Below are 13,210 nucleotides of genomic sequence, written 5' to 3' on the forward strand. Positions count from 1 at the left end.
GTGTTTGTGTGTGTTGTGGTGTGTTGTGGTGTGTTGTGGTGTGTTTGTGTGTGTTGTGGTGTGTTTGTGTGTGTTGAGGTGTGTTTGTGTGTGTTGTGGTGTGTTGTGGTGTGTTGTGGTGTGTTTGTGTGTGTTGTGGTGTGTTGTGGTGTGTTGAGGTGTGTTTGTGTGTGTTGTGGTGTGTTTGTGTGTGTTGAGGTGTGTTTGTGTGTGTTGTGGTGTGTTTGTGTGTGTTGTGGTGTGTTTGTGTGTGTTGTGGTGTGTTTGTGTGTGTTGTGGTGTGTTTGTGTGTGTTGTGGTGTGTTTGTGTGTGTTGAGGTGTGTTTGTGTGTGTTGAGGTGTGTTTGTGTGTGTTGTGATGTGTTTGTGTGTGTTGTGGTGTGTTTGTGTGTGTTGAGGTGTGTTTGTGTGTGTTGTGGTGTGTGTGTGTGTTGTGGAGTGCCTTTTATGGGGTACTATGTCAAAGACTTTCTGAGAATCCAAGCAAATGTAGTATGCCAACCCTTCTTCTTAATTTTTGTTTATTACCTGTTCACAGAAATTTACTAAACCTGTGAGACACGATTTACCATCCCTGAACCCGTGTTACAATGTTCCTTCTCTCTAGATGTGCTTCTTGCTTTTGTCTCGTGATTTTCTTCGTCACCTTGTAAGGTATATAAGTTAGGGACACAGGCCTGTAGTTCAACGTCTTATGTCTGTCACCTTTTACCTATACTGGGACTATAGTAGCTGTCTTCTAACTTTCTGGCGGGTTTTTCGTTTCCAGTGATTTATTATATATAAGTGTGGAATGCATAGTGATTCTGTACCCTCTTGTGGTATCCCACAAGATTTGGGAGCCGGTCGGCCGAGCGGACAGCACGCTGGACTTGTGATCCTGTGGTCCCGGGTTCGATCCCGGGCGCCGGTGAGAAACAATGGGCAGAGTTTCTTTCATCCTATGCCCCTGTTACCTAGCAGTAAAATAGGTACCTGGGTGTTAGTCAGCTGTCACAGGCTGCTTCCTGGGGGGGGGTAGAGGCCTGGTCGAGGACCGGGCCGCGGGGACACTAAAGCCCCGAAATCATCTCAAGATAACGTCAAGAATTAGATCCCTGAAGATTCTGTCAGGTCCAACAGACTTTGTAACGTCTATCTCTGATAGATACCTCTCAATCTCACCTCTGAGGATTTCAAAGTCTTTCAAAGTTGCTTGGTTTAGTGCCACCTCTCAGAGGCATGACTTTGCTCTATTGTGAAGATTTGGACTCTTTGGTGCAGTTCTTCACACACACCTCCTTGTCATTCTCTGTGTACCCATCCACTCCCTTTCACACTTTCATCACCTGTTCTTTCACAGTGGTTTTCCTCCTGATGCGGCTGAACAGAAGTTTTGGTTGGGTTTTGACTTGACATGTAGTTCATTTCAGAGTATGAAAATGACATGTCATTTTCCTACTCTGGGGTTATCTTCTCACACTCACGTTTTCATTCCTGGCCCTCTGGTATCTCTCCCTCTGGTCTCTCCCCCTCTGGTATCTCTCCCTCTGGTATCTCTCCCTCTGGTATCTCTCCCTCTGGTATCTCTCCCTCTGGTATCTCTCCCTCTGGTCTCTCCCCCTCTGGTATCTCTCCCTCTGGTGTCTCTCCCTCTGGTATCTCTCCCTCTGGTATCTCTCCCTCTGGTGTCTCTCCCTCTGGTATCTCTCCCCCTCTGGTATCTCTCCCTCTGGTGTCTCTCCCTCTGGTGTCTCTCCCTCTGGTGTCTCTCCCTCTGGTCTCTCCCTCTGGTATCTCCCCCTCTGGTATCTCTCCCTCTGGTATCTCTCCCTCTGGTATCTCTCCCTCTGGTATCTCTCCCTCTGGTATCTCTCCCTCTGGTATCTCTCCCTCTGGTATCTCTCCCACTGGTATCTCTCCCTCTGGTATCTCTCCCTCTGGTGTCTCTCCCTCTGGTATCTCTCCCTCTGGTATCTCTCCCTCTGGTATCTCTCCCTCTGGTATCTCTCCCTCTGGTATCTCTCCCTCTGGTATCTCTCCCTCTGGTGTCTCTCCCTCTGGTATCTCTCCCTCTGGTATCTCTCCCTCTGGTATCTCTCCCTCTGGTATCTCTCCCTCTGGTATCTCTCCCTCTGGTATCTCTCCCTCTGGTATCTCTCCCTCTGGTATCTCTCCCTCTGGTGTCTCTCCCTCTGGCGTCTCTCCCTCTGGTATCTCTCCCTCTGGTATCTCTCCCTCTGGTATCTCTCCCTCTGGTATCTCTCCCTCTGGTATCTCTCCCTCTGGTGTCTCTCCCTCTGGTATCTCTCCCTCTGGTATCTCTCCCTCTGGTATCTCTCCCTCTGGTATCTCTCCCTCTGGTGTCTCTCCCTCTGGTATCTCTCCCTCTGGTATCTCTCCCTCTGGTATCTCTCCCTCTGGTATCTCTCCCTCTGGTATCTCTCCCTCTGGTATCTCTCCCTCTGGTATCTCTCCCTCTGGTATCTCTCCCTCTGGTATCTCTCCCTCTGGTCTCTCCCCCTCTGGTATCTCTCCCTCTGGTGTCTCTCCCTCTGGTGTCTCTCCCTCTGGTGTCTCTCCCTCTGGTGCCTCTCCCTCTGGTGTCTCTCCCTCTGGTGTCTCTCCCTCTGGTGTCTCTCCCTCTGGTGTCTCTCCCTCTGGTGTCTCTCCCTCTGGTGTCTCTCCCTCTGGTATCTCTCCCTCTGGTATCTCTCCCTCTGGTATCTCTCCCTCTGGTATCTCTCCCTCTGGTATCTCTCCCTCTGGTATCTCTCCCTCTGGTGTCTCTCCCTCTGGTGTCTCTCCCTCTGGTGTCTCTCCCTCTGGTGTCTCTCCCTCTGGTATCTCTCCCTCTGGTATCTCTCCCTCTGGTATCTCTCCCTCTGGTGTCTCTCCCTCTGGTGTCTCTCCCTCTGGTATCTCTCCCTCTGGTATCTCTCCCTCTGGTGTCTCTCCCTCTGGTATCTCTCCCTCTGGTATCTCTCCCTCTGGTATCTCTCCCTCTGGTGTCTCTCCCTCTGGTGTCTCTCCCTCTGGTGTCTCTCCCTCTGGTATCTCTCCCTCTGGTATCTCTCCCTCTGGTATCTCTCCCTCTGGTATCTCTCCCTCTGGTATCTCTCCCTCTGGTATCTCTCCCTCTGGTATCTCTCCCTCTGGTATCTCTCCCTCTGGTATCTCTCCCTCTGGTGTCTCTCCCTCTGGTATCTCTCCCTCTGGTATCTCTCCCTCTGGTGTCTCTCCCTCTGGTATCTCTCCCTCTGGTATCTCTCCCTCTGGTATCTCTCCCTCTGGTATCTCTCCCTCTGGTGTCTCTCCCTCTGGTATCTCTCCCTCTGGTATCTCTCCCTCTGGTATCTCTCCCTCTGGTATCTCTCCCTCTGGTGTCTCTCCCTCTGGTATCTCTCCCTCTGGTATCTCTCCCTCTGGTATCTCTCCCTCTGGTATCTCTCCCTCTGGTATCTCTCCCTCTGGTATCTCTCCCTCTGGTATCTCTCCCTCTGGTATCTCTCCCTCTGGTATCTCTCCCTCTGGTCTCTCCCCCTCTGGTATCTCTCCCTCTGGTGTCTCTCCCTCTGGTGTCTCTCCCTCTGGTGTCTCTCCCTCTGGTGTCTCTCCCTCTGGTGTCTCTCCCTCTGGTGTCTCTCCCTCTGGTGTCTCTCCCTCTGGTGTCTCTCCCTCTGGTATCTCTCCCTCTGGTATCTCTCCCTCTGGTATCTCTCCCTCTGGTATCTCTCCCTCTGGTATCTCTCCCTCTGGTATCTCTCCCTCTGGTGTCTCTCCCTCTGGTGTCTCTCCCTCTGGTGTCTCTCCCTCTGGTGTCTCTCCCTCTGGTATCTCTCCCTCTGGTGTCTCTCCCTCTGGTATCTCTCCCTCTGGTATCTCTCCCTCTGGTGTCTCTCCCTCTGGTGTCTCTCCCTCTGGTATCTCTCCCTCTGGTATCTCTCCCTCTGGTATCTCTCCCTCTGGTGTCTCTCCCTCTGGTGTCTCTCCCTCTGGTATCTCTCCCTCTGGTATCTCTCCCTCTGGTGTCTCTCCCTCTGGTATCTCTCCCTCTGGTATCTCTCCCTCTGGTATCTCTCCCTCTGGTGTCTCTCCCTCTGGTGTCTCTCCCTCTGGTGTCTCTCCCTCTGGTATCTCTCCCTCTGGTATCTCTCCCTCTGGTATCTCTCCCTCTGGTATCTCTCCCTCTGGTATCTCTCCCTCTGGTATCTCTCCCTCTGGTATCTCTCCCTCTGGTATCTCTCCCTCTGGTATCTCTCCCTCTGGTGTCTCTCCCTCTGGTATCTCTCCCTCTGGTATCTCTCCCTCTGGTGTCTCTCCCTCTGGTATCTCTCCCTCTGGTATCTCTCCCTCTGGTATCTCTCCCTCTGGTATCTCTCCCTCTGGTGTTCTGTTCCGTCTGTAGTTCCTCCCTGGCCTTGTACTGAATTGCCTTGCTTCCTTACATGGCTGATTAAACCAAGGATTCCTGTTATGCTTTTCATTTTATTTTATTTTGCTCTTTATCAACATATCTGCTAACACCTGTGACACTTCTGGGTGATGTAGTCCATCATGTCTTGTACATTCCTGTTTCTGAGTTCTGTTTCTCATGGTATTTTCATTTGGAATTTTCTTATCTCATCATAGTTCCCTCTTCAGTATGCCAGCATTTTGCTTTCCGGTTCAATGACTGGGTAGGCACCCAACGACTCGTGGGTGCTTCTAGTTTATCTTCCCTCGTAGCCTGGTAGCCTAGCCTCGTAGCCTGGTGGATAGCGCGCAGGACTCGTAATTCTGTGGCGCGGGTTCGATTCCCGCACGAGGCAGAAACAAATGGGCAAAGTTTCTTTCACCCTGAATGCCCCTGTTACCTAGCAGTAAATAGGTACCTGGGAGTTAGTCAGCTGTCACGGGCTGCTTCCTGGGGGTGGAGGCCTGGTCGAGGACCGGGCCGCGGGGACACTAAAGCCCCGAAATCATCTCAAGATAACCTCAAGATAACCTCCCTTATGTCTGATTCGTTCAGCATGAATTTCAGGTCAAGTCTGTCTTTTTCAGCAATTAATTTTATTCTTGTCGGTCCCTTGACATGTTAACTGAAATTTTCTCATTGCTATGTCCATTGCCGATGATAATTTTTATCATTACCAAGATAAGCTTTTCGTGTATCTGCATTTCCCTGTGATGCTCTTTTCTCCCAGTCTATCTTTCCGTAGTTCAAATCTCCCACGACTAACAGTCTGGATGCGCTCCTGCAGGAGACCGAACCTGATCTTCGTGTTATATTAATGGTTGCCATATTGTTTCTATCATATTTCTCTTTGGATCTTCTGTAATTTAACGGAGAGTTATGTGACTATTACTATCTTTACCACTAATATTATCTTAACTCCTCCCATTGTCACGGAGCCTGTTATGTAGTCTCTGAACCCTTCCCAGCTTGGGAGATCCATCTCTTCAAAAACTCCAGTTTTTCCTTATCAGCGGAGCCACTCCTTCGCTCCCTTCCTCTGTCCTTATTATATAATAGCCCCACAGAAACACTGCATTTGTTGTAATGCCTGATAATTTCGTTTCTGTGAGTGCTATTACATCTGGGTTTTCTTCCGGCGAACTTTCCTCAGGTTCGCTTGCTTTACTTGTCATCTTATCGACGTTTGCGTAATCATGAACCTCACTTTCTTCTGTCCATTATCACTTTCCGTCCTCACTGTAGTTCCGCAGACACAGCTCTTTCAATGAGTACTGGTGACCGTGTGTGTGCTGAGCAGAGGTCACCTTCGGGTCAATAACAAGTCCGGCCTCAGGACCGGACCTTGCCTGTCACAGTCTAATTGGTCGTCAGCGCCTACGCGACACAAAGAGCTGCTTAACTAGCAGGTCGTTTACATCACGATGAGCTATGTGTCTCGTTAGAAATTAGAAGTCTTATACTCGCTGGAAAATTACGTAATTACTTTATTGCATATTAGCAAATTACATTAATATCCTTATCAAACAAAATTAATTTTATGGGAATTTTTGCTAAAAATATTCAGCCATTCAACTCACATCCAGCTGGTGTTGCATCCGGCTTCCCCCCCCCATTACCCCCATTATTCCCCCCATTACCCCCATTATTCCCCCCATTACCCCCATTATTCCCCCCATTACCCCCATTATTCCCCCATTACCCCCATTATTCCCCCCATTACCCCCATTATTCCCCCCATTACACCCATTATTCCCCCCATTATTCCCCCATTACCCCCATTATTCCCCCCATTACCCCCATAATCCCCCCCACCATTACAACCTTCTATAATACTACCTACGATTAGTTCTACATTCTTCCTCTCCATCCAATTGGCCTCCAGGAAGAACACAGCCATCAACAGGAAGAACACAACCATCAACAGGAAGAACACAGCCATCAACAGGAAGAACACAGCCATCAACAGGAAGAACACAGCCATTAACAGGAAGAACACAGCCATCAACAGGAAGAACACAGCCATCAACAGGAAGAACACAGCCATCAACAGGAAGAACACAGCCATCAACAGGAAGAACACAACCATCAACAGGAAGAACACAACCATCAACAGGAAGAACACAGCCATCAACAGGAAGAACACAACCATCAACAGGAAGAACACAGCCATCAACAGGAAGAACACAACCATCAACAGGAAGAACACAACCATCAACAGGAAGAACACAACCATCAACAGGAAGAACACAACCATCAACAGGAAGAACACAACCATCAACAGGAAGAACATAGCCATCAACAGGAAGAACACAGCCATCAACAGGAAGAACACAGCCATCAACAGGAAGAACACAACCATCAACAGGAAGAACACAACCATCAACAGGAAGAACACAACCATCAACAGGAAGAACACAGCCATCAACAGGAAGAACACAGCCATCAACAGGAAGAACACAGCCATCAACAGGAAGAACACAACCATCAACAGGAAGAACACAACCATCAACAGGAAGAACATAGCCATCAACAGGAAGAACACAGCCATCAACAGGAAGAACACAGCCATCAACAGGAAGAACACAGCCATCAACAGGAAGAACACAGCCATCAACAGGAAGAACACAACCATCAACAGGAAGAACACAGCCATCAACAGGAAGAACACAGCCATCAACAGGAAGAACACGAGGCCCCAACCATCAACAGGAAGAACACAACCATCAACAGGAAGAACACAGCCATCAACAGGAAGAACACAACCATCAACAGGAAGAACACAACCATCAACAGGAAGAACACGACCATCAACAGGAAGAACACAACCATCAACAGGAAGAACACAGCCATCAACAGGAAGAACACAGCCATCAACAGGAAGAACACAACCATCAACAGGAAGAACACAGCCATCAACAGGAAGAACACAGCCATCAACAGGAAGAACACAACCATCAACAGGAAGAACACAGCCATCAACAGGAAGAACACAACCATCAACAGGAAGAACACAACCATCAACAGGAAGAACACAACCATCAACAGGAAGAACACAACCATCAACAGGAAGAACACAGCCATCAACAGGAAGAACACAACCATCAACAGGAAGAACACAACCATCAACAGGAAGAACACAGCCATCAACAGGAAGAACACAGCCATCAACAGGAAGAACACAGCCATCAACAGGAAGAACACAGCCATCAACAGTGCCGGTGAGGCATTTCCCCTTCTTGGCGCCACTGGCGTCACAAAGTGGATTCCGCAGCCTCAACCACTTACGAACCTGGGGTCAGATTCACGAAGCAGTTACACAAGCACTTACGAACCTGGGGTTAGATTCACGAAGCAGTTACACAAGCACTTACGAACCTGGGGTTAGATTCACGAAGCAGTTACACAAGCACTTACGAACCTGGGGTTAGATTCATGAAGCAGTTACACAAGCACTTACGAACCTGGGGTTAGATTCACGAAGCAGTTACACAAGCACTTACGAACCTGGGGTTAGATTCATGAAGCAGTTACACAAGCACTTACGAACCTGGGGTTAGATTCACGAAGCAGTTACACAAGCACTTACGAACCTGGGGCCAGATTCACGAAGCAATTACGCAACTACTTACGAACCTGGGGCCAGATTCACGAAACAGTTACGCAAGCACTTACGAACCTGTACATCTTTTCTCAATCTTTGGCGGCTTTGTTTACAATTATTAAACAGTTAATGAGCTCCGAAGCACCAGGAGGCTGTTTATAACAATAACAACAGTTCATTGGCAAGTTTTCATGCTTGTAAACTGTTTAATAAATGTAACCAAAGCCGTCAAAGATTGAGGAAAGATGTACACGTTCGTAAGTGCTTGCGTAACTGCTTCGTGAATCTGGCCCCTGGTTCGTAAGTGCTTGCGTAACTGCTTCGTGAATCTGGCCCCTGGTTCGTAAGCAGTTGCGTAATTGCTTCGTGAATCTGGCCCCAGGTTCGTAAGTGGTTGCGTAACTGCTTCGTGAATCTGGCCCTACTCCCACAGTGGTTAGACCTCAACACCGCCAAACACCGCACCATCTGGCAACACCGCCAAACACCGCACCATCTGGCAACACCGCACCATCTGGCAACACCGCCAAACATCACACCATGTGGCAACACCGCCAAACATCGCACCATCTGGCAACACCGCACCATCTGGCAACACCGCCAAACACCGCATCATCTGGCAACATCGCACCATCTGGCAACACCGCCAAACATCGCACCATCTGACAACACCGCCAAACATCGCACCATCTGGCAACACCGCACCATCTGGCAACACCGCACCATCTGGCAACACCGCCAAACATCACACCATGTGGCAACACCACCAAACATCGCACCATCTGGCAACACCGCCAAACATCGCACCATCTGACAACACCGCCAAACATCGCACCATCTGGCAACACCGCCAAACATCGCACCATCTGGCAACACCACCAAACATCGCACCATCTGACAACACCGCCAAACATCACACCATCTGGCAACACCGCCAAACATCGCACCATCTGACAACACCGCCAAACATCGCACCATCTGACAACACCGCCAAACATCGCACCATCTGGCAACACCGCCAAACATCGCACCATCTGACAACACCGCCAAACATCGCACCATCTGGCAACACCGCCAAACATCGCACCATCTGACAACACCGCCAAACATCGCACCATCTGACAACACCGCCAAACATCGCACCATCTGACAACACCGCCAAACATCGCACCATCTGGCAACACCGCCAAACATCGCACCATCTGACAACACCGCCAAACATCGCACCATCTGACAACACCGCCAAACATCGCACCATCTGACAACACCGCCAAACATCGCACCATCTGGCAACACCGCCAAACATCGCACCATCTGACAACACCGCCAAACATCGCACCATCTGACAACACCGCCAAACATCACACCATCTGACAACACCACCAAACATCGCACCATCTGACAACACCACCAAACATCGCACCATCTGACAACACCGCCAAACATCGCACCATCTGACAACACCGCCAAACATCGCACCATCTGACAACACCGCCAAACATCGCACCATCTGACAATACCGCCAAACATCGCACCATCTGGCAACACCGCACCATCTGGCAACACCGCCAAACATCACACCATGTGGCAACACCGCCAAACATCGCACCATCTGGCAACACCGCCAAACATCGCACCATCTGACAACACCGCCAAACATCGCACCATCTGACAACACCGCCAAACATCGCACCATCTGGCAACACCGCCAAACATCACACCATCTGGCAACACCGCACCATCTGGCAACACCGCCAAACATCACACCATCTGGCAACACCGCACCATCTGGCAACACTGCCAAACACCGCACCATCTGGCAACACCGCCAAACACCGCACCATCTGACAACACCGCCAAACATCGTCTGGCAACACCGCCAAACATCGCACCATCTGGCAACACCGCCAAACATCGCACCATCTGACAACACCGCAAAACATCGTCTGGCAACACCGCCAAACATCGCACCATCTGGCAACACCGCCAAACATCGTCTGGCAACACCGCCAAACATCACACCATGTGGCAACACCGCCAAACATCGCACCATCTGGCAACACCGCCAAACATCGCACCATCTGACAACACCGCCAAACATCGCACCATCTGACAACACCGCCAAACATCGCACCATCTGGCAACACCGCCAAACATCACACCATCTGGCAACACCGCACCATCTGGCAACACCGCCAAACATCACACCATCTGGCAACACCGCACCATCTGGCAACACCGCCAAACATCGCACCATCTGACAACACCGCCAAACATCACACCATCTGGCAACACCGCCAAACATCGCACCATCTGGCAACACCGCCAAACATCACACCATCTGGCAACACCGCACCATCTGGCAACACCGCCAAACATCACACCATCTGACAACACCGCCAAACATCACACCATCTGGCAACACCGCCAAACATCGCACCATCTGGCAACACCGCCAAACATCACACCATCTGGCAACACCGCACCATCTGGCAACACCGCCAAACATCACACCATCTGGCAACACCGCCAAACATCGTCCGGCAACACCGCCAAACATCGCACCATCTGGCAACACCGCCAAACATCACACCATCTGGCAACACCGCCAAACATCACACCATCTGGCAACACCGCCAAACATCGCACCATCTGACAACACCGCCAAACATCACACCATCTGGCAACACCGCCAAACATCACACCATCTGGCAACACCGCCAAACATCACACCATCTGGCAACACCGCCAAACATCGCACCATCTGGCAACACCGCCAAACATCACACCATCTGGCAACACCGCCAAACATCGTCCGGCAACACCGCCAAACATCGCACCATCTGGCAACACCGCCAAACATCGCACCATCTGACAACACCGCCAAACATCACACCATCTGGCAACACCGCCAAACATCGCACCATCTGGCAACACCGCCAAACATCACACCATCTGGCAACACCGCACCATCTGGCAACACCGCCAAACATCACACCATCTGGCAACACCGCCAAACATCGTCCGGCAACACCGCCAAACATCGCACCATCTGGCAACACCGCCAAACATCACACCATCTGGCAACACCGCCAAACATCGCACCATCTGGCAACACCGCCAAACATCACACCATCTGGCAACACCGCCAAACATCGCACCATCTGGCAACACCGCCAAACATCACACCATCTGGCAACACCGCACCATCTGGCAACACCGCCAAACATCACACCATCTGGCAACACCGCCAAACATCGTCCGGCAACACCGCCAAACATCGCACCATCTGGCAACACCGCCAAACATCGCACCATCTGGCAACACCGCCAAACATCGCACCATCTGGCAACACCGCCAAACATCGCACCATCTGGCAACACCGCCAAACATCACACCATCTGACAACACCGCCAAACATCATACCATCTGGCAACACCGCCAAACATCACACCATCTGGCAACACCGCCAAACATCGTCCGGCAACACCGCCAAACATCGCACCATCTGGCAACACCGCCAAACATCGCACCATCTGGCAACACCGCCAAACATCACACCATCTGGCAACACCGCCAAACATCACACCATCTGGCAACACCGCCAAACATCGTCCGGCAACACCGCCAAACATCGCACCATCTGGCAACACCGCCAAACATCGCACCATCTGGCAACACCGCCAAACATCACACCATCTGGCAACACCGCCAAACATCACACCATCTGACAACACCGCCAAACATCATACCATCTGGCAACACCGCCAAACATCACACCATCTGGCAACACCGCCAAACATCGTCCGGCAACACCGCCAAACATCGCACCACCTGACAACACCGCCAAACATCACACCATCTGACAACACCGCCAAACATCGCACCACCTGGCAACACCGCCAAACACCACACCATCTGGCAACACCGCCAAACATCACACCATCTGGCAACACCGCCAAACATCACACCATCTGGCAACACCGCCAAACATCGTCCGGCAACACCGCCAAACATCGCACCATCTGGCAACACCGCCAAACATCGCACCATCTGACAACACCGCCAAACATCACACCATCTGGCAACACCGCCAAACATCGTCCGGCAACACCGCCAAACATCGCACCATCTGGCAACACCGCCAAACATCGCACCATCTGACAACACCGCCAAACATCACACCATCTGACAACACCGCCAAACATCACCTAGAACTTGCTGCCAATATATTCAGACAATTAACCAAAACTGCTAATTTCTCGTCATATAAATTAGAATAACTCGCCAAACGGTCACTTTATAAACTCCTAAAACAAATTAATTATTCAACTTTCATGAAAACGGAAAAGTGAAAAGTACTTTACTTTTTCTTACTTTAATTTACTTTAACCATCATTACATCACTCTTAAACAGTTGCCTTTACTCTAGGAGGCAGTAGTATAGTCTTAAAAATATTGTATGTATTATATGTGTACATTAATACACATGTTTACACATGTGTATTATTGTACACATGTATAAGCAACTCCACAGTTATAATAATAATTTATAGCAGTTACATATCGGATCCTTGGAAATGCCTAGTGGTACCGGTGTTCGGTTCTGATCAGTGTTCGGTATCGTGTTCGGATCCTTGGAAAAGGATAGCTCAAACGGGTTCGGTGGGAGCGGGGGGGGGGGGGGGGGGAGGGGGTGTATGATCCTTCTTTTAAAACTGGTCAAATGCGTTCGAGGGTTCTGCTGTTTGCTTCTGCAACAAGTGCTTCACTGACGACTTGTGTTCGAACCACAACGCTGTAAATGCTTCACCCACGTACTACAAATAATCGCCAACAGAACCTAAACACCTAACCTAACCTAACCTAACCTAACCTAAACATGAAAAACTGGGGAGTTTTTCATGAGTAGGTTGGCCGTTTTTTTTTATTTTGTAGTAAATTGTCAATCAAGTGTTTTCTGATTTTTGTCTATAGTGATAACGTTCCTATTAATAATATCTCTCAGGACACTTTCCTCCGTTTTATGAGCCGTCGAAAAGAAGTTCCTGTAAAATAGTCTAATAGGGGATACAAGTGTTGTGTTAGTTGTACCCCCTATTTACCTATTAGACCGTCGAAAAGAAGTTCCTGTAAAATAGTCTAATAGGGGATACAAGTGTTGTGTTAGT

General features: G+C 49.9%; 1 protein-coding gene across 1 annotated transcript; it reads left to right on the forward strand.

Annotated features, from left to right (window-relative positions):
• The first annotated feature begins 5,866 nt into the window (after nucleotides 1-5,866).
• On the forward strand, nucleotides 5,867-9,133 carry LOC138357623 (putative uncharacterized protein DDB_G0282133). The gene is made up of 3 exons (XM_069314619.1): nucleotides 5,867-5,875; nucleotides 6,447-7,775; nucleotides 8,480-9,133. Exons 1-3 carry the CDS (start codon nucleotides 5,867-5,869, stop codon nucleotides 9,131-9,133), a joined length of 1,992 nt encoding a protein of 663 aa, XP_069170720.1.
• Nucleotides 9,134-13,210: the final 4,077 nt, after the last annotated feature.

Source organism: Procambarus clarkii, chromosome 79 (genome assembly GCF_040958095.1).
Source record: "Procambarus clarkii isolate CNS0578487 chromosome 79, FALCON_Pclarkii_2.0, whole genome shotgun sequence".
Classification (NCBI taxonomy): domain Eukaryota; kingdom Metazoa; phylum Arthropoda; class Malacostraca; order Decapoda; family Cambaridae; genus Procambarus; species Procambarus clarkii.